The sequence below is a fragment of the Pieris brassicae genome, chromosome 3, assembly GCF_905147105.1.
Source record: "Pieris brassicae chromosome 3, ilPieBrab1.1, whole genome shotgun sequence".
Lineage (NCBI taxonomy): Eukaryota > Metazoa > Arthropoda > Insecta > Lepidoptera > Pieridae > Pieris > Pieris brassicae.
In genome coordinates this window covers 7,218,045-7,240,632 of record NC_059667.1, presented here as the reverse complement: position 1 = coordinate 7,240,632, position 22,588 = coordinate 7,218,045, and the positions used below count along the sequence as shown (strand labels likewise).

At 32.7% G+C, this 22,588-nt stretch overlaps 4 protein-coding genes across 7 annotated transcripts; 3 read left to right on the top strand and 1 right to left on the bottom strand.

Annotated features, from left to right (window-relative positions):
* Positions 1 to 4,494: 4,494 nt before the first annotated feature.
* LOC123707205 lies at positions 4,495 to 7,949 on the top strand. Of its 2 annotated transcripts, none has more exons than XM_045657063.1 (3): positions 4,495 to 4,808; positions 6,430 to 6,619; positions 7,610 to 7,949. In XM_045657063.1, exons 1-3 carry the CDS (start codon positions 4,569 to 4,571, stop codon positions 7,906 to 7,908), a joined length of 729 nt encoding a protein of 242 aa, XP_045513019.1. In that variant the 5' UTR covers positions 4,495 to 4,568; the 3' UTR covers positions 7,909 to 7,949. The 2 variants fall into 2 exon arrangements, with proteins under 2 accessions (XP_045513019.1, XP_045513018.1); XM_045657062.1 differs by lacking the exon at positions 4,495 to 4,808 and adding an exon at positions 5,430 to 5,764.
* Positions 7,950 to 8,949: 1,000 nt separating this feature from the next.
* LOC123707380 lies at positions 8,950 to 11,458 on the top strand. Its single transcript, XM_045657390.1, has 3 exons — positions 8,950 to 9,244; positions 9,587 to 9,854; positions 11,157 to 11,458. The coding sequence occupies exons 1-3, from the start codon at positions 8,996 to 8,998 to the stop codon at positions 11,450 to 11,452; spliced, it is 813 nt and encodes a 270-aa protein (XP_045513346.1). The 5' UTR covers positions 8,950 to 8,995; the 3' UTR covers positions 11,453 to 11,458.
* Positions 11,459 to 13,095: 1,637 nt separating this feature from the next.
* LOC123706920 lies at positions 13,096 to 20,530 on the top strand. The gene is made up of 3 exons (XM_045656553.1): positions 13,096 to 13,644; positions 18,777 to 18,948; positions 19,553 to 20,530. The coding sequence occupies exons 1-3, from the start codon at positions 13,135 to 13,137 to the stop codon at positions 19,870 to 19,872; spliced, it is 1,002 nt and encodes a 333-aa protein (XP_045512509.1). The 5' UTR covers positions 13,096 to 13,134; the 3' UTR covers positions 19,873 to 20,530.
* Positions 20,531 to 20,603: 73 nt separating this feature from the next.
* Positions 20,604 to 22,402, bottom strand: LOC123706922 (ommochrome-binding protein-like). Of its 3 annotated transcripts, XM_045656555.1 has the most exons (3): positions 21,663 to 22,402; positions 21,130 to 21,180; positions 20,965 to 21,058 (listed from the first exon to the last, which is right to left on the bottom strand). In XM_045656555.1, the coding sequence occupies exons 1-3, from the start codon at positions 22,302 to 22,304 to the stop codon at positions 21,041 to 21,043; spliced, it is 711 nt and encodes a 236-aa protein (XP_045512511.1). In that variant the 5' UTR covers positions 22,305 to 22,402; the 3' UTR covers positions 20,965 to 21,040. The 3 variants fall into 3 exon arrangements, with proteins under 3 accessions (XP_045512510.1, XP_045512512.1, XP_045512511.1); XM_045656554.1 differs by lacking the exons at positions 20,965 to 21,058; positions 21,130 to 21,180 and adding an exon at positions 20,604 to 20,902; XM_045656556.1 differs by lacking the exon at positions 21,130 to 21,180 and having other exon boundaries at positions 20,934 to 21,058.
* Positions 22,403 to 22,588: the final 186 nt, after the last annotated feature.

Below are 22,588 nucleotides of genomic sequence, written 5' to 3'. Positions count from 1 at the left end.
AAATTGTTGCCGCCCTAGAGACAATTTTGGGCGGGTTGGGGCGGAGTGTCAGCCTTAATACATAATAAGAACTTTTATTTAGATTGGATATTGAATTTTATAGCTTAAAGTTGAGGGTATTCATAAATCTTAACAAAAAAAAAACTAAATAAATGATAATTAGGTTTTAATTAAATAAGGTGTTACACGATACGCTCTTTTCGTCAAATATATAATTGTAGTCTTAACGCATGAAACCAATTGATAATAATAATAAAAAAAATTAAAGTTTATGTCTATATATATATATAATGCCTTCTATCAAGTTCAGCTTCGTGCAAAAAATTAAGGTCACTGAAGTTTCCACTGTTTTTCTATGTATTTGGAGTTAGTTTCAAATTGCGCCTACTTACATTTTATTGCACCCTAGTAACATTGCCCTCGGTGCGTGATTGTCGCCGCCCAATAATGGAGGAAGGCAGGGGAAATGGGGATGAAAAGAAAACTTTTGTAAGGGGTTGTTTAATTTTAAATACAGTTTTGTTAATTAGAACGAGTTTTTACATACAATAAGCATACAAGGGAACTATGGTCTTATAATCGCAATGAGCCAAATAAATGTTGAGTTTCATTTATTTAAAAGAAAAAACTTTTTAGCGGATTGAAGCTATGTATTAGCTATGTATTATAACTTATAAATATTTCACATAATTAAAAAAAAACATCCCGACGTTTCGCGTGCTTTACAGCGTGCATGGTCACGGTGACTACATAATTATAAGTTTATAATAAATAGTACATACCTTCAATCCGGTAAAAAAGTGTTTTCTTTCAATATGTAAAAGCAAACAAAAGACAATTCATTTATTTATTTAATACTGTATTTATCAGAATTAATAAATAAAATTATAATTAATAAATAGAATAAATTAATGAATACGTTATTAGATAGACATACTTTTAATATAAAATATATTTATAACACAACCTTTATATGCTGCTGAAAAGTTTAAACTGAACGTTGAGGTTATTTTTCGACTAAAACGGTATAAATTCTTTATTTATATGTTTTTGAGTTTTTTAATCAGCTTATCGTTATTTCAAGTACCAAAGTTAATAAAAATCTTGTTCTTTTCACAAGTACCGATTTCGTTCTTATCCGCGTTTCGCCAGGGTTAAAATATGCCTCCATAAAGGTCACCTAAATGTCAGCATTATAATCTAGAACGTCTATTAACGAAATACTGTTTTTAGCTGAGCCAATATTAGATTATTTCGCCTTTTTCCACCGAAACAAATGCTTGTCGTCTAATTGTTCATTATTTACCTATTACTTGCGTGTTGTAAATGTCTAGTAGATTATGACAAACGCACGTTACTGCATAAAACGCATTTAATTTAAAGTTATTGAGATATCTTTCTATATTTTAAAAGTTAACAGATCCCTCTTTTTCGCTAACTATGCATCGCTATCATGGATTTGAGTCGTAATTATAATTGATTAATATCTTCAAACTAACAAGACATAATAAACTGTTTTGTCATGGTTTGAATACTAAAAACTATTAATATACTTGATTTGAATATAAGATAATTGTCGAAATACACACTATATTAAGTATACGACATTTAAAAATGTTAGTGTCTTCGTGTTGGATTTCGTTAATACGAAAACACCCTGAAAGTATTACATTTCTCCAATTTAGTTTTGCTCTCAAACATCACACGTGTTAAAATGAGGACAATCAGATACTTATGAAAGTATGTTATAGAACGGATATAGACGTGTGAAAATGACATTAGAACTTAAGAACGAATATCCATGCTACTTCCTCACAATAGAGTAGCCCGCAATCATTATTAAAATTATATTACATCCGATCTGTAATTAGTCTTATTAAATTTAATAAACTGTCCGTAATTCATTATACGACTATTCATGCAAGCTTTAATGTCACCATTTCATTGGCCTTCTAATTTATTTTATATTAAAAAGATTGAGATGTTAGTTGAGCTTTATTTCAATTAGGAGCTGTTATTATATTCACGCAATAGTAATAAACCATAAAATAATAAAATATAAAGATCTATTAACTTGGCTTTCTAATTTGAAGTTACACAATACTAAATATATTTTTATAACTATTAGCTTTATATTTTATTTTTGTAAATCTTCCCTTTCTTTTAGTATACATGTGAGTGTATATATATTGTATTAACGAGAGATATATGTGTTTTCTGACATTACCCGACATTAAGTTACCTACGTGAGTAAATTTAAGATTTTTTTCATATTTCTTCATACGTTTCTTTAATCGATTAGTGGTCGTCGTCAACGTTTTCGGTCTAATGCAGGCCGGTTTCCTAACGCTATTTTCCTTCAACGATCGAACGAATCTTAAATGCGCACATAGAAAGAGTCCATTGGTGCACAGCTAGAATCGAACCTCAGGGAATCACACGCAGAAGTCACTAGGCCAACACTGTTCAACAATTTATTGTATTTATTCGTATATGTATTTATAAAATAAAATTTCTTTTAATTTATTAGTAATCGTTATAAACAAAGCAAAACATTATTTACATTTTTTAGTAATATTGATTTAATTATAGCATTCAATTATATTATTTTTTAATACTAAAAAGCTCACAGAGAAAATGTAGTACTCGAAATCGACTCATTAACTATACAGTTTTTTCGTTTGAAAGTGTGAAACCACGAACAAATACATTTTAGGGAATAAATACCAATATGTAGTAATATATCTATAATAGTATATATGCTGTGTGACGTAACTACAAACATATATCGATTACCAAGAACCCTCACCACCCTCGATAGTTGAGTCCAACTATTATACCTACTTGTGATTCTGCTACCCCATTGCACCAAACTAGTATCTACGACGTACCCGCGCTCTATTATTTCCGAAACTCCCCTTCACTTCTCTTGTTATCCTAGTATCCTCGTAGCTTTGTGTTACGTCACCGGAGGTTTTTATACGTCATCATTGTAGGCTTAGTGCATGCATAAAAATTGAACACTAAAATAGTCTAAATGCGCATGACAAGAATTACGCTTAAAATTGATAAATTCACAAAAGTATTTTTAAAACTTTAATACATTTTTTATTTTATGGTACGAATACCGAAAAACCAACTGTGATAAATACAAAAATATGTGGATTCTTTAAAATTAACTCAATACACTTTACATAGTATATCATACTGCATTTTTTGTTATTGTAAAATAGACAATTCAAACAGGCTACATAGCAATGTAGCCTTATGCTACGAGCTTGTCTACGAGCTTGATATTATGGCCGGCAGGCTATAGCGCGTAGCATAGTAGCTCTACAGGGGCTCTCAAAACTGTTAAGTTATACTTGTGTGCTGATGTGAACTAAAATGTTTACATTTGAATTATTGCCCCTTATCCAAAATCTACTTCTCATTATTAGTAAATAAGATTTAATTATATTCATTAAATAGCAATTAATAATTGAACATAATGTTTCTTAATCAAACTATTTTTTAAATCATCTAGTTAGTGAGATAACATGAAATAAAAATCACCGTAAATCTATGTGACTTGTTTATTCTATCTTCTTGAATTACTATAAAATGTATTTAATATAGTTTATAAGTTTTCGGGAGTAATTTTAAAAAAAATTATAAAAAATTATTAAGAGTTTTATTGATTTTATATTCAATAATTCTAATTATTACTTTGTAGGTTAAGAAAATTGTATATATTGTTTAATTGTATAATACTAGGTTATTTTAAGAAGAAATGGCTATAAATATTAATAAATAAAAGATTTTATTTTTTTATTAATAATTAAAATATTATACTATCTGTTATAATATAAATAATATACTAACTATAAACTGGCATAAGTTTAAGTAAAGTATAACCCCCTATGTTTCATAGTACCCTTGTGCTATCAACCTCGACTTGAACCCAGGAGACAACGTCATTCAGTCTCATCCAATCAGAATTTGGAGTATGACGTCACAATACTGCGCTCCCCTTTACACTTACTGATATCACACAATGCTGGATCAATATTGTTGGCTCTACAATCTGGTGAAATCCATACTCACCCTATTACGTCATCAGTATTGATTTTTTATAACTCCACATTCTCGCGTTTTTGCCGCCCGGGTAGTTAAGTATGCCGAGAAAATTTTCTGCACTTATTTCAAAGGCATTACTGGGGAAAATCTTGGAAATTTCTGAAAGGAAAATGCGAATAAAAGTTTAGAACTTTGCCTGCCGAGTTCCCAAACTTTCTTGGGAGGGATTTAGAATGAATCAATAAGATGTTTAGTTGTGGTTTTCTTTAACAATAACTATTGCTGCTTAAAAAAAACAGCAGGCGAGTAGAGGTAGGAGACAACCTTGTTAAGTAGGAGCGTTGTAATGTCAATTGAGTGTTTCATTTGGACGCCCGCCCACGGGGGAATCTGTTTCACTGTAAATCCGTTGATTATCTTTAGCCAACTCTCAACGACGTATAGTCGCCTAGTACATCTCTTGTTGTTTATCCGTAAAGATCCGGCTTTATCCGGGCTGTGCTTTACCAATGGAGTTTATTTTGTTATTTACCTTCATAGGGTTATCGCAGTGTTATGCAAATAATAATTATTATTTCGAGAATCACAAATACTGTGATGATCTGTCACCATATTATGGATATATTGACTTGGATCAAATTTCTGGTATTTGGTATGGTGTCGAGAAAATACCACACGTGAAAGGGGAATATAGAGTCGAACACACAAATGAATGTTTCTACATTGACATCAAGGAGTTATATATTCAGGTAAGTAATTCAAATTGTAATGTTATTATGGTAGAATTATGTTTAATATTCGATTTAGTTTTCATATGTCAATTATTTAAAAAAATATTTAAAGGATTCAAAATGACAGTTTTTAATAAATAAATAAGTTTACTATATCGTTCTTCCTATAATCTTTTATTCAAAGCTAGTGGAGTATCAAATGCAGTTAAAAAGTGCTTTTTATGTCTTGCAAAAGAACAAAGTGCTCTTAATACTTTGATTTATTATATTTGTTTTATTTTTTTCAATAGATAGGATAAGATATATAAAACTAAAACTTCCTATAACAAAATCAATATTTACTTAGCTGATGTCCAAATTGACTTGCCCTATATATATATATATAGTTTTTGGAAAACAAACAGAAGTATTATACTATAACTTATTATATATAACACCTTGTTACTTGTTACATAATCATCAAATTTTAATAGCGATAACGTTCATTTCGTTAAGATCTCTTTCAAATATATAATCAATAGAAAATAATAAGAATAAATTTTTCAAATTATGTTAAAGATAACGTCGTAAAGTTTTAAAGGATGTGGGGTGGAGGTGCCAATTAGTAGTCTAATGCTGTTCCCGTTGCACGGATGACGCTTTGATCCGTGTGACTGGGCTACCTTCAATTAACCACTTGTTGTCTTGTGCCTCACTTAATTACACATCCATGTCGGTTAATTGAAGTTAATATGTGTAATTTGATTATATTAACGTTAGTAACGCTTGTGTCCGCTGTGGATAGGCGATTCTGTCCTAACCTACATCCTGTACATGATTTTGATGAAGAAGCTGTTCTCGGTTTGTGGTATATTCACGAGTATATTTATCATGATTTTAATGAAACTGAGACAGATTATAATCCCTATTGTCCGATTGTACAAATACGAAAGTTTGAAGATTATGTACATGGTGGACTGATAAGTAAAGATCTTGTAAGTACTTAGTGTAAATTGGTTTTTGAGCTCTTTATTTAAATGTGAATATTCGTTATTAAATTCGTTGTATTATATATTGTAGTGGTAGTACTGGCGAACGCTAGATAAATATTGTTTGAGTATCTTGTTTCATGTAATAAATATTGTAAAACTAATCAAATTAAAGTAACAATTGTCCACCTCTGTAAATATTAAACAGGAAAGATTACTCTTTTATTCTCAAATATTATTGTTTTCATACTTTATTACCTACGTTAATTGGATCGAAACGGTGTCATATAGTGTTTCTTAATAAGTAGACTATACAACACAAATATATTTTTTCAGATCGAAAAAAAAACTGAGATTAGCGCGTTTAACCAACCAAACTAACAAACTCTTTAGCTTATGCTGTTGACTACTTTGACTTTGTGAATAGTTTTGTTATGTAACTTTGTACATTTACAAACTAACACGACAAATTTATGTATACTAACTGTACGCAATACTGTAGCATTCACGTAAAATTGTGTCGTCTTAATCTGTTCTGAAATGAACTTATTCGTCTTAACTGTGTACCGTTAAAAACATTTTGTCTATTCATGCATCACTGACCTTTAGACGATTGCAGTAGCTTATCACAATTCAAATGTCAGAGTCAAAAGGTTAACGTTTCGTTTCAGCCCACGCCGCCCACGCCCTACCCGCCCTTGACGAACTCGCCCTACGTAAATAAGGCTTATGGACTCCCTGAACAATACAGGATCAGGCATTTTGTACTTGAATGGCATGAAGGGCTATGGCAAGATGATTATCACATCAAAGTCAACACTTCACACAAAGGATTCTGGCCCACCGACGTGCCAAACGGATGTATGTTATATTGTTTATTTATAGTATTGTCTTTGGTTAACATAGCTTTTACACATTGAAAGAAAATATTTTTTTAACTGGATTAAAGCTATTCGTATTATTATAAACTTATAATTATTTACATAATTTTAAATTTAAATTTTTCCGACGTTTCGCGTGTTAAACAGCGTGCGTGTGTATTTTAGCTTTAATCCGGTTAAAAAATTGTTTTCTTGTTTATTTTTGTTATTAAAGTACACCACATCATATAAATTTTCTACAGTATAATTTACAATCTATCTATTCTTAAATACATGACTATTACGGTGAATATAAATTATACTAAACTTAAAAAAATATTTCACTTCCTCTACACTCCATCATTTTCTATTTAAAACACTTACTCGTTTAACAATGCCGATACGGTTGACAAGTTTTTTCTAAAATGGTCAACTACCGAATATATGTGAATTTATTGTTTTCGAATGTTCAAAAATTTCGTGGGATACGAGATACTAATCGACAGAAATCATATACAGCTTAAGGGCGTAAAAAAACTACTTATTGCATTGTTAACTTATAGATTTCTTCATGTCAAACTGTGCAATTTAGGAATTTCATTAATTAATTCGTACTTTTATTATAAATATAACAATATTAATTAAATAGTAAAAAGGCGTTACAATCGTTTTTCTTTGGCATGGATTCTATGATAGTATGTGAGTAGAAGACGAACCGGTGGTGTCTAACACACGTCGATATTTAAGTCAGGGGCCGATTTCTCGGCGATACCTAACTCCTCGATGTTTATACGAAGAAATATCTCTCGATATATAGTCGGAGATTGAACTTATGAGTCTCTACAAGGTGAGACTCAACTCTACGAATAGAATCAGACTTATTAGAATGAGTATTTTATTTGGCATAGAGCTGTCACTAAATAAAAAAAAATATATAAATTCATTTAGAATCTATTAAAAATGTCTTAATTATTTTTATAAATATTTCCAGCTGTGGAGACAATGTACAGATTCTTCGGGGGAGTGATACAAGTACTGAAGGTGTCGCACAATCATCTCGTCCTCAACTTTTGTATGAGACTGCCTCACTCTCAAATGTACAGTGTCGTTCTTGCCAGAAACGAGAACCAGTTAACGCCAGAAGATCTTGCCAGTATTCACAATATATTTTCTATGAAAAATCTTTCCACCTCTTCATTAAAACGGGTGTGTGAAAATTCAGCCTCAAACCTGAATTTCTCATTTTATTCTATTATTGTATGTATTTTTATATTTTTGAGATCGCAATGAGAAATATATATTATCGTATGCTTTAGAAAATATATTTTATTAAGAAGGAAATAAAGATTATTTTTCATGAATTGGAATTTATTTTATACCGAAATTAAGTTATGCTGTGTAAGTAAATTAGTTATAACTTTTTTTGCAAAAACCGGTTTCATGTATATATAAATCAATATCTTAGGCACACGCCTTATAATTTAAGTTTAGCAAAGTTTCATCATTTAATATGATTCTTGTACAAACAATTTAAGTAGTGTATAAGTCTCGTGGATAATATCAACACATGTATATGTTGAAAAAAATAAATCACAAACAAATATTCTACTAAGTCTCTCCGTAATAATATAGCTTTCTACAAGATTCTTTAAAGCCAGATCTTACTTCAACGACAAAAGTAACCTCTTTTCTATTAAAAAAATAATAATATATATTTATTTTATAATATTATATACAGGTATCATTCATTCCACGTCATTAAATTTGCATCCCAGACATCCCTACTCATCTGCAAAGAAGACAGAGGGTGGAGGCCGACAGAAAAGCCGGCGTAATTAGTAAAGCGTTAAAAAACATCACGTAAAACTGATATTCTTGGATATATTTAATGATCCACTACCAATATGTTAAAATTATGCAGATATACATTGTTAAGACGTGAAAATGAAACATATATTCAAGTAATTTGACAGAACCTATTTATTGTAGATTTTTTTCAGCCTAGTGGCTTACTATTGACAATCTAGATAGGAATCAGGGTGTTCTACAGACAGAGAAGTAAGAAAGTTCATAAGCGTTCCTATATCAATATTTTATGCATTACCTTTAATGGCAATATGGTAAAATCTATTTTGTCCTAATAAGATCTTATCTTATTAGGACTTAGGGTAATACACAAACACAGACGAAACATCAATGATGTATTTAAAACCCAATTAACTCACGACAATGACAAGATTCTACATGTATGTTGATTATTGCAATCAATCCACTGAATCATGATTACGCCATTTTGCATATACCTGCATCATTTGCTAATTGAGTGATGCGCACAGGACGGGTGCTCCATATTCCTTGTGACTTCCCACGTGGTACCATGTTCAAAGTGTTAGTTATATACTTGAGCTTAACCTTTGGTGTTACTATAGTTCATGGAGTCTGTGGTGACAGCATTCGGTGGTCGCACAGAGTAAACATAGATGATATTTATGGAGTCTGGTATGGAGTTGGTTATGCCCAGCACAATCCAGATATGACTAACCGGCCCGATGAAATAGGCTGTGTTAGTTTGTACATTTCAGATGCTGATAACGATATAATCAGTGATAACTTCTTTGATGCTACAGTAAGTACTTTTGATATGAAATATTAACGACATTAATTATATTGTCGTAGCAGTTGCTAAGTGGTCTTTGCCTGGTCGACACAATGTATTCGATTGTATCCTATTCGTTATTGAGGATATGTACTGTATGTATATGTATATAAAGACGCTACTAGACTATTATTATATTATCTTTAGTCACAGTCACTGTCTTCCTTTCCTTCCAAAGTTATTTGTTAAGTCAACAAATGCCTGAAAAGCGTAACAGGTGAGCCAACTGGATTGGCTTTTAAACTTAACATCGGCAAAGGATCTTTGTTTATACTTAATTATAATTATTAACTTTATTAACAATTTTTGTAGCTCCAAATCAAAAACTATACAGATCAGAATTGGAGATCATCTAAAAGCAATCCATGGTCGGGAAATGCATTAGCAGGTTCCTGGTTAGACATTAGACTGAGGAGGCGAGACAAGAGAGATCTATTCGGACAAAAAAGGATACGTGTGCTATGGGATGAGGATGGCCACACTATGGAGCAAATCTATCTTTATTATCCCGAGGAACCGGGATTTTGGACGGCCGAAACAATGTCAACGTGGGAAAGAGAAATGAAGGCCAAAGGTGTAGGTAAGTATTTTCATACGATACAAGCGTGATTGATACTTTACAAGTTGCTAACTGCTACAGATACCGGCAAACTTCTTGAGCATTAAACAAGGGAGTGGAGGAAAGTTTCACAGAGGGACACAAACATCAACTGATTTACCAATCACGCGATCGACACGCCACTCACCCGCCGCCGCGCACCACCGCCGCCCACCTTCCCAGTTAAACTTAAAAATCGCCTCTGCGCAGACAAGGACATTTCTGGCCGAGCTACGCTCGCCAAAACAACCCGAGCTGAGCTGTAAAGGCCCTTAAGGCCAACAGCGAGATTCCATACAAAAAAAAAAGCAAGGACATTGGTTCAAGATGTTTGTGTCCCGCGGTGTGGTATCTATACCGGAATGAAAAAATGGTAATAGATTTAGTCGAATTTTGACGGAAGAGTTTAACCACTTTGCCCTAACATTAAATGGCACAACTTAGGTCAACTTTATATAATATTAATGCTTTATTATTTCGACATGCGAATATATAGGTTTTCCATTTTACTTTGCCATACAATCTTTATTAAAAAAAAATTACGCATACAAATTTAACCTATAATTTATTTGCACCGACTATTAACTGTTACACAACATAAAACAAGACAAAAGAATATAGAGAAACAACAATGAATAATAAATTACATACAAATCTATAATTTATTTTCAGTCATAAAGCACGCCAAACTGAAAGAAACAGGGGATTAGTACAAAGCAAGCATGCCAATTTGGTAAGGCAATGTAGCTTGGACGCCTAGTGACCCGATAACTAAATGTTTTCAGTTTAGATTTTTTAAGAGTGTCTTGAATTTCGAATTACACACTCCACTGCACGTTTTACAATTTTAATCATTATATACTAAACATTAATAAGAATTTAAGCCCCTCGAAGCAGTAAAGTTCAATCAACTTTATTTATTTTATTTATTTATTAACACTTCGTTACATTACAATATAGAAATTGAACATATATAAATGAAAAGGAAGGCAACTGGCGGCCTTATCGCTTTCGAGCGATCTCTTCCAGGTAACCACTGTCAGTAAATAAAAAAAAACTTTAAAATTACATAAGGTAGGCAAGAAGTGCAAAAATACATATTACATATAATTATATAGAAGAGACTAAACAGGAACAAAAAGTAAACTAAACTGATACTGGGATACATGAAAAACAAAAAGTAAAAAGTGCACATGAATCACGATAATCCAATTCACTTTACTTACTATAATATATATAATATGTTGCTTGGACCGCAATGTAAATGTAGTTTTTTTTTTGCAGAAATTTGGTATCCGGACGACCCACCTCGACATCCAGACGTAATAAAGCTTTTGAAAGTGACACCCAGTACTCTCATCCTAAACCACTGTTCTGAAATTGGAGACGGTGGCATCTTCTCCTTAATATTGCGGCGATCCCCGTCAAGGGTCGAAAGATGGGAGTGGTATGATTATAAGCGACAATTCTACACTTTTGACTTACCAAACGTCGAACGCTATAATGCCATATGCGCTGGTTGTAAAAGCACTAATTCCATAATATTATTCTTAATTTGTCTACTTTTAATTAAATTGTAAACAAGTACACGTGGTTGACTAATAAAATATTAAAGCAAATGGATGTTTATTTATGTGATCCTATTGTAATGACAATGAATGATATTACTACAAATACTTATATACTACAACTATCCAGCAACAAAATCAATTACATTATTCACACTTATAATAAGTATGTATCAAAACTAAATTCAAGGATTAGCGAATGATTGAATGAAACAACGAATGAATGAAGCCTTTATTTTAAACAACCAAGTTCTTACACCTTATAACTAATCTTATAAATTTACATATTTTGATATTAATATTATAATCTACTCAATCTTCCTCGGCCTTTGCTTGTCTCCCAGATTAGTATTAGAAAATAACACATCTTATGGTACGGTTTATAGTAGAGATATAAGTGTTTGTGTAGAACGTATGGGATTATTATACGAGATTTCTAAATGGCTTCTTTTCTGAAATTTAGCTAGTTGGCGTTAAGTTTTAATTCTTAAAGTAACGGAGCCGTGTAAGTCGATGCAGGTTCGGTTTCCGGCAAAACAGTAATTCTAGTTGCTAAGGCACCCATGAACGTCCTTTAAAGTATTCAATTATCAATATAATTCAATTATGAAATATGTATTATCATTTTAAACAACAGTCCCGACGTGGTTTCTAGAACAGTTTATTTATTTAGTGGTTTAAAATAAATGAATTGCCAATCCATTAATATAACGAATAATTTCATAGGATCTGTGACTCGAAGGATTCTTTACTCTTGTTAGCAGTGTAAAACACTGAATAGTTTTTTCTGTTGTGTTTTTTAATAATCAGCTTATGAGAATTGACTTCCCCTAATCTAATTAATTAATCCCATTGAAAAGGACATACTCGTAACCTTTGAACTTCCAACCAGAAGATTGTGGCAAACAGGAACTCGGTAGAATTATGGCTTACATTAATTCGACTAATTACGATCTTTGACCCACCTCGTTATCAATATAGTTCCCAGACAAATTGGCTGGAAGTAGGAAACGTAAAAAGTATGAGTAAGTGAGTTCAATCAAAAGATTACAAGGAACGTTTACAGAAAGCAGGTATTTATTAGCAGAATATTGTGTATTTGTCTAATAAATTAGAAGATAAATATAATGATGTAATTAATATTTAATTAAAATTAATAATTTATAATAAACAGAGAAATACCGTATAATTATATGTTGTAACGTTTATAAAATTGTAATTTACCTATGTTACTATGCCCATTTAAAAACAGCCTACTACGATATATTATTTGAAATAGAAATTAACATTATTTTAGGATAAAAATGTTGAGCTACATGAAACAAATTATGTCCTAATTATTTTGAGCGATATTTGAAAATATGTTAAAAACACATAGTAACAAAATCATTCTATTTATTTATATTTTTACAAAATATTTTTTACCATTAGATTACTATTGACGTTAAGGTTCAAAGTCCCATGATGATAACATACCGTTCCAATTCAAACTTTAGTCATAGGGGATATGAGTACTCATAAACCTTTGTTGATTAAAATAGGTGTCAAAGGGGCAGCGGATCCAAATTGCTAGTTACCAAGCTTTGGGTCATAGCCAATTATATACGATTATACTTAATTAGTTTACATCCCACTCTCGTAGTAGTAGGAACAGACATCATCACGACACACACGCGTCTTCAATTTCTCCAAAAATGTACTATTTCTTACTATTCGTTACCTCTGTATATGGAGCGAGTTTTTACGGGGAAAGTACACGGTATCCAAGTACTTCTAATTATTATAATCAGGATCAGATTCCGTATAAGAACAACTATGGTAGCGACATAGCTCCATTCTCTGCTGTAACGAAGTATCCCTTTAATACCGGATATTCGACGAGCCGATTTAACTCTCCCGGAACCGGAAATGTATTTTTACCGAGTTATACGACACCTCGATATGGTAGTGACTATGGAAAAAGCTACGGCCAGTATGGTTACATGGAAAAGAATTATGGACCTATAACTTCGTATGAAAGGCCATTTTTAGGCCAATTCAATAATGATTACTGTCAAAACAGATCGCCACAGAATGGTATATGGATTGATAGTTTGACAGGAATGTGGTACGGTGTGGAATTCATTCATCATCTAGCTGGAGATGCCAGGGTTGACTATGGAAGGACCTGCATTGTTATTCATATTTCTGAACCTAACGATATGGTAATATATTTATTTATTCTATGTATTTAAGTTAAGATAGAGCAGTGTTGGCCTAGTAGCTTCAGCGTGCGACTCTCATCCCTGAGGTCTTAGGTACGAACCTCGGCTGGCACCAATAGAATTTCTTTCTATGTGCATTTAACATTCGCTCCAACGGTGAAGGAAAACATTGTAAGGAAACCGGCTTGTGTCAGATACAGTAGGCTTCTCTACTTGTCTATTAGATTGACAAATGATCCTAAAACATACAGAAATCTGAGGACCACACCTACTTTTTTTATATAATAGGGGGGCATACGAGCCTGCGGAACACCCAAAAAGGGCAGTCATCGCAGCCCATAGACACCCATTTTGCGTATCCGGCCTTTGAGGGTGGAGTACGCTCGAATTTTGAATTTTTAAAAAGGTTGTAGCGCCACTGGTTTATTTATTTATTATATATTGGTTTAAGAATAATAATTTCACCTACTAATTGGTCAGTTTGAGCTGTACTCTATATTTATCAATAGTATTCCAGCTTATTTAATTCGTAGATATTGTTGTGTAAATAATGTCGGATTATGAAACGACAAACAAAAGATTAGCTTTATTGAATCATTTAAATCTCACCTTGGTGACAATATTTCTAAAGCGTAGGCAATTCCTAGAGGTCTAGGGTTAAATAAGATAACATCAATCCATGAGTCACGGCGCGCGCGCCGCTCTTCGAATGCCAGTTGCTTTCGATCACTTACTCTGCGATATTTGCCGACGCGGTATCAAAATTGAAAGTTTAAATCGTTTCATAAACAAAAGTAATATTCAATATGTGTTTGAGTTAAAAATAGCTGTGAGACAATGGAGGTACAAGGTCGGATTATATTAAGATTACCTTGGGTGGTGCTTCTGTTTTGCGTTGCTTATGGAGAGTTTAATGTTACGTCAAATTCGACGGATCTAGTGGTTTGTTATAAAGAGCATGAATACGACGATTTGGACGTGAGGCTTGTTCTGGGGAAGTGGAATGTAGTGGAACTGTACCTACACCAAAGCGGGGAAGGTGTGTCTGTATACACCAGTTGTCCTACTACGGTAATTTGGGAGGTTGATGACTTTCCCAAATCAACGTTTGGGGTAGGTTATTTGTTGTATAGAATATATATCAATCGAATGCATAGTAACAAATAAAAAATAAATATGTTTAATATGGAATATAAGATACAGGTAGCACTTATTCTACGTTATTAAATTTGTATCTGAAACATTCCTACTCATCGGCAAAGAAGCCGGCGTAAAAATACTCTCTTATCCATTCATGGTTCTGTTACATGAATAATTAAAACAAATATTTTGGGACCTATATTAACATACGAAATATTAATTGAAAATAAAAATTGTCATATTTATACATAACACTGTTTTAAGTAATGATATGATAACCTGATGGTGTTAAAAACATATAAAAAAATGTAAATGTTTAAAAACTGCGATTTACTTCTATAAATAATATAGGGATAAGGGAACTCCCGCGCAAGCGGAAACCGATTACAATTCGCACTATCCGGCTTGTGCGGTATACCTAACCCTCTTTATCGCTTCCTATAGAAAGGTTATTCATTATTATACGAAGTTCTCTCATGGAAATAGGACATGGGCAAGTTTCGCATCTGTATTGATCATTTCCCTAGACAAATGACACATGTCAAATATTTAGTCGGAAATTTTTCGCTCAGCAAATGTGATTTGTGTACACGAAGTTCTTCAATGATGTTATATATACCGCTCATGAGTATTCACGGACCAGATGGTTAGCGATTACGTTTCGTATTAATTAAATTTATTAATAATTTAACCTTGTATAAATGGATGGAGATTTTTATTAAGAACATAATGATTGCAAAGTAACGTTGATATAGAAACTGGCCAATTGTACATTGACACAATTAGAGTTTGGCTCACACGTAGACTAAGCATAGCCTAAAATAACTCATTTGAAAGGTCAATACGTATGACCCAGTTAATCTTTTAGACCTCTGGAATTACAGATCTAATTTTCGATATTAATTTTCAGCTGACATTACTTTGGTGAAATCTTTAGCATTATACACGTATATAATAATTAACTTAAAAGCTACATTAATATTAAAACTATACAGCTTATTAATAACATTATTTTACGAATGGTCTTAAGCCTAACATTTTAATGTGACAATTTAAACAATTTAAATGATTAATTTTTTAAAGGCAAGGTTCCTTTAGATCAAAATTTTACACGAATTCTAAATAGCTTTACTTATTATTATGAGATTAGGTTAATGTTTTTATTATGTGACAGAAAAATTAATATGACATTTGCATACCTATCGATCCAATTGTATAGCATAGCAAATAAACGATTTTATTATTCAAAACAAGAATAAACTGTGGTTTTCAATAATATGGTAATGTTATAGAGAACGAACTACACACATCAAAGTTGCCTAATGACATTTTTAATTTTATAGTCGTATCTAGCAAGCTATCACCTTAACTGCTGGCATTATATAATTGATCAGCTATATTTATTACAAATGACGTTACCTATGTGTATAGTGTGTCTATCACATACAAAACTAATGTATAGAAACCAAACATGCAACTTGTTAATTGACATATGACGCACGCGCTCGTCTTTTTTCGCGTATACGTAGAATTTCCGGTCTTTAGATATATTGTTAACATTTTAGAAGAATTGCTTTAATTTTGCGAAATATTTTTTATTAATAAATTGCAAAAGTGCAAAAGAAAAATTTAAACCCAGAACAAACAGTTGTAATCATTACGATAGTTGTATGTTTATTAATGTAGTACAAAAGTATACCCAGGGATTTCAATTGAACCAATAAACTCTTCAACTACACAATCGTGATTGCGAAATAATTGTGAATGCTCCTTCGTTGCCTCAGTTACACATTGAATCATATAAACGATGCATTTAGTTAAAATACCTTTACATAACTGTGTTATAATCACAAAAATGTTTTAAATCATACCGATGTTTAGCATGCCTCCTGCATTCGATGGTTACAGGCAATAGAACAATAGTTTTTCTTGCCTAATATATAATCTAGTTTTATAGGAAGTAGGAAAACATACGAATGATGGAAGCTTAAATTAATCAATAACTGAGAACAGACTAAAGATTCAAGTTCAAAATTGAAAACTGTCATACGTGTCGGTCCATAATTGTCTGTATACCTTATGCTAAATAGATATACAACTAGGAACTAAGTACAAGGTCTTTTCCGTCTACCTCAGCGCCGGAGCATTAGAAGCCCTAGAGTAAAGCGACAATGAAAACGTGACTTAACTAATAGATAATGTACTTTTTTAACAGTCCATATCAGTAGGTTTGCAATGCATTCATTTTTTGGATATTGTATAAAATATATAAGTTTAACGAATGGTACCGCTTTGTAGATATTGCTGTTTCCTGCAAATCTGTAGTGCACCACTTTGCTCTATTGTCAATAGTGTCCGCAGCTTCGCTAAGTTACGCTTTATACAGATTTTTTTTCGTATATCTCACACCTTGTGTTACATTATCGTAAAATTCATACGAATCCTTAGCTTTATTGAAATATTTTATAGCCCTAGTGGAATGTATTGGTGAAATAATTGTTCAAATCGATCCAGTAGTCGCCTATTCAATGAAAACAATCAATCGATCAAATTTTTCCTCGATATTTTCTTATAAATGGACAAAAACTCTAGGGCTGCAAAAACGATTGCGCGCTCTGTTTGATTGTAATTCGTCGATAGATCACCCTAGTCCAATTTGAGACGTCATGTCATCATCTGTTCGACCAATCACAATCGAACACAACATTTCGTCTTCCCTGTTGTGTTTTACATTGACATCCTCTGATATTGATTAGAAAGAGACGTCACGAGTCAACTTATATAAAAATATTAACGATTAAAAAAGGAAACCGGGAGTTACCACAGGACAAACGCGCAAGGTAATTTTTGTATGAGTTGCCGCATGAGTAATAAAAAAAGAAACAAAATATTTAGTGCGTTTTACCAACAGACATCCATTTTAGGATTGGTGCTGCCTTACCATATCATAATTATCATACGACAAGGACCTCCAATAGCGTTACCGACAGCGGTTCTGATCTTAATAATACGAGCGTGTGCACATTTGTTTTTTTACAAATGAGTGTTGTTGAGCTGTGTTGGCCTAGTGGCTTCAGCGTCTCCCCCAGCTTTAAAACAGGGTGAATTGGCAGATGTGAATGGCCCTTGCTGTGCCAAGGTCCATTCCACATCATTCGTAGAGGACTGTGAGTTTAACTTTCTTAGTGCGTATTTAACATTCGCTCGAACGGTGAAGGAAAACACCGTGCGGAAACCGGCTTCCTTTAAACCCACAAAGTCGACGGCGTGCGTAAGGCACAGAAGGCTGATCACCTGCTTGTCTATTAGATTAACAAATGGTCAAGAAACAGATACAGGAATCTGAGGCCCAGACCTAATAAGGTTGTAGAGCCATTGACTATTTTTTTTACATAAGTTTTGTTTGTGATAGACACACGTTATATACTTAGCTAACGTCATTGGCTTAGTTATGTAATAAACATTACTGCAACATTATTTACAGTCAGCAATAAAGGTGTTAATTACTTTCTAGATACGAGTACAGACTTTAAAATGAGGTAGCAACTTTTCAGCTCACACACATCGGATTTAGACAACATAAAGTGTAGTTTCAATTCTCTAAGGCATAAACTTATTTTATACAAAACCACAGATTATTCTTGTTTTTGTTTCACAATCAAAAAATAGAGAAAGCTGTAAGGCTTATTACTTTTCATTCCTGCATTTATGTCTTTAATATAAAGCTATCAATTATAGAAATATTAATATAGCTTTTAATTAAACCAGTTACAATTATTAACCTGGTATATTTATATAATAATATGTGCTTCATTATTAAGATTTCACCTAACACAGATATAACAACTGACAATGAAGATATAAAATAACAGTGCAAAGGTTGCAGGCAACTATTACTCGCTGACTAGGACTCATAATGTCGAAAAAATTTACTAAATTAAAGATTTTTTTTACGGAATTCTCTACAATTTCTATTAATGTGCCTTTTACAGCCGTCTACTGAAAGACAGGAGTTACACCACGTGCAGGCCATCCGGGCTCAGTTTAGACACGAGTATCGGCATCTCCGGCTATTGTGGGATGAGGCTGGACAGACCCTTGAATATGCACTCTACTTCCGAAATGACTCTGCCGGTTATTGGCAGACATTTGATGTACAGAACGGTAAATATATTATCTAAAATAAGGATATTTAATACAATGGTTTAAACCCTAGTTCAAAATTCCAATTACCTTTAGGTGTAGGTTGTGCATCTGTTGCGTCATTATTTATTCAAATAGACAAACAGATGATCAGCCTTCTGTTTGACTGTGTTCGATTTTGGATTTGAGATGCGGAATTCCTAACGATTTTATGATTCCTCAATTGTTTGATGCGTACACAGACAGAAAATCCATTGGTGCACATCCGAGGTTGGAATCTACTACCTTAGCGGTGGAAGTCCCATGCTCAAGCTACTAGGGCAGAACTGTATCTGTTTCTTTAAAACACTGGGGTGTACCATAGATATCGGTCAACCTATTAGCATAAGTAAAAGCTATGGATTGAAGATATCTCATTCTTTTTAATCAGACTTCCTAAAAACCGAAGGAAGGAGGAGGTCCTTACCAATTTGACGTGCTAACTATTACTAAAGTCTATCTTTATGGATATATGATATATCCATATAAAAGATTAGAACCAAGTCCTAAGAGACTAATAAATAAAAATATTCCAACTAATTTCTATCAATAAATTGGCGTATATGCATTCAAAATATATTTCTAGGTACCCTCGCTGCTCGACCATCGTATCATCAGTTCACTGGCACAGTGCAAGTGTTAAAAGCTGTCAACGACCACCTGGTACTGAACTTCTGTCAGGAAGCCAACGCTAATTCACCTGCGCAGCTATATTCCGTTCTTTTCTCGAGAGAGCCAGGTCAAATGGCACGGTGGGAAGTAGACGCCGTACACTCCATGCTCCAGACTAAGAAACTTTCTGTTTCGTCCAGAAGAATGGTCTGTGGTAATGGTACAGCTAGACAAATGTATAGCGTCATGTTATCAATATTGTCGTGTTTATTTGCTTTTTTACTATGTGATTGAGATACGAAATAAGTCCATTGTTATAAAAGATTACTACTATACTAAAAATCTTTTATTTGATAATTATATATTTTATGCAATTGTCTTTATACAGGTGTTTTTTCACTTTAATATTGGAGCCAAATTTACTCAAAGGACACCTTATTATAAGGCATTAGTTAAAAAAAGTGTTTGTGCGGAATGGTCGTGGTCTTAGAGGTGCAAGCAACAATGTTATATTATATTTTTGGCTATGTTAATAGTAACGTGTTATATGAAAAGAAGTATATAATCTTTGTGAATAAGGCGTTGCAAATAAGAAGTATATTAGTTCGAATAACTACGACATTTTCCGCATAAAATTTGACCATATTGCACTGTATAAGAATTTTTAGTGTCTGCCTTAATATTTTCCGTCCAACATTACCAAAGATTTTTACAAACATTCTACTACAATAAATGTTATAATTTAATTTAGTTTAAGTGTTTATTTAAAAGGTCATATATATTGTGTGTATATTTTCAAATCATGATAAGTCACCTCTTATACCGATTTTTAATAAACAGCTTTTTATAAAATATACGGTTGACTCTATTTTGTGAAACTTATAATAACAAAGCTCGAATGTAAACAAATCAATGTCGACTTATAAGATTTTTGTACTGAAGCCAAAAAACTTAAATCGCCTAAAAAATAAAACGCAAACTCGTGTTTAGGGCGTAAACGAGATTAGGGGCTTTTTATAGTACTATTGAAAATGAACCAGTACTTTTCCGGCTTCTTTAGTTGTACCTACAATCCAATTATAGATTTTATATTTCTTTCAAATACTCGGAATTTCATTAGTCAAGCACAGCCAACGTTAAACGTATTTTTAAATTCTATTAATAAACTAAATCAATGTTAATAATAGACTTTCTATTAAAGGAACCGCCTCCATGATTTATCTAAAGCACCTGTGTGTATTTATACAGTGAGCAGTGTTGACCCAATGTCTTCAGCGTGCGACTCTGATTCCTGACGTCGTATGTTCGATCCCCGGCTGTGCACCTATGGAATTTATTTATATGTGCGCATTTAACGTTCGCTCGAACGATGAAGGAAAACATCGTAAGGAAACCGACTTGCCTTAGACTCAAAAAGTCGACGGCGTGCGACAGGCACAGAAGGCTGATAGGTGATCTTGCACTAGATCAACAAATGATCCTGAAACCGATACAGAAATCTGAGGCCCAGACCTAAAAAGGTTGTAGCGCCATTGATTCATTTTATTATACCTTTTTATACAAAGGTGTTGTATGATTTCCGGTAAAATAATTACCGATTATCTGAAAGACATATATGTCAGTAGATTACGAAATTTTAAAATGCTAACGAGAACTATAACCATAAATAATTAGTATTCGTTATATAGATTATAGAAAAATAATATTATTATAAACGTTGTTTAATATTTTTTATAAGTACGGTCTAAACATTTTGTACGAAGTCCCTTAATATATCCTTATATAACACATGCAGTAGGAGTTTTGGTATGATAAACATCCTACACACCAAAGTATATATGTGAATACAATTATCTAAATAAATAATAATTATAAAAAATATGGAATGGAGGAACCTATTTGCATTTTTCTGGCAATAATTTAACAATTTCGTGTGGATCGGAATATATAATATTATCATCAGTGTCAAATGCCAAGCCGAAAATATGTTTGACTCGTGCTATCATGTCCAATGTGTGATCTTTTTTATTGGGTACATATATTCCATTTTTACTACAAAAATAAGCTATACCTTTATTATTTACCTCAATCGCACGGAAAACTTTCGGACCCTTGTAAAATATCCGATCCTCTGTGCCATTTTTGATTAAAAATAATCCGGTTTCATTTGTTATAAATATATCATCGTTACCATCAATCACGAATTGATAGATTTTCTCGTGTATATGTTTTTGATGCTCCGCTTTCTTTTCTTTCAGTTTATACAGGTGTTGCAATGGATAAGTTATGAAATATAACGTATGTTTAAAAAACATGTCCCACACATTGTGTTCCTTCAACACCTCGTGTATAGTTGCGTTCTTTTCTTTCAAATGCTCTTTGTAGATTCCGTCACTGCCGCCATAATAGATGACACCATCTTTATTATCAATTGCAATTGCGAATCCGTTTTTCACTGAACTCAAAACTTTGGGAATCATTTCGTCTTTTTCAATGTATGCAATTTCAAAAGCATCTTCTTCGTCACTCCCGACATTGTGGCTAAAGAATAATTTATTGTGATGCTTGTCGAAAGCCAGTTGGTACGGTCTATTTAGACCCATACTTAAAACATGTTTTCTATGTGGTTTATTGTGCACTGTGATTTCTTCACATTTCTTCTTTACTTCATTAGAATACACCGTACAGAAACATACGAATACTATATATAGAAAACGCATATTCATTTTGAATGGAGCACAAACTACAAATGTATGTCATGGAATGAACGATATTGACTTGTTAGTAACAACAGTATCATTAAACTAGAACGTGGATGATCAGTTAATCGGGATCGATTGAGTCTGTTAGAGTATTAAATTATATTTACGTACTTAGGTAACGCAGACCACATTGAAATTTGATAGGTACGTCGACCTTGGCATGAATGATTTGTTTGTATCAACTCTTTGTTTGAATTAGATACTAACGAAATTTTTAAATTGCAGTTAGTAAATAGTTAGCTGTACAC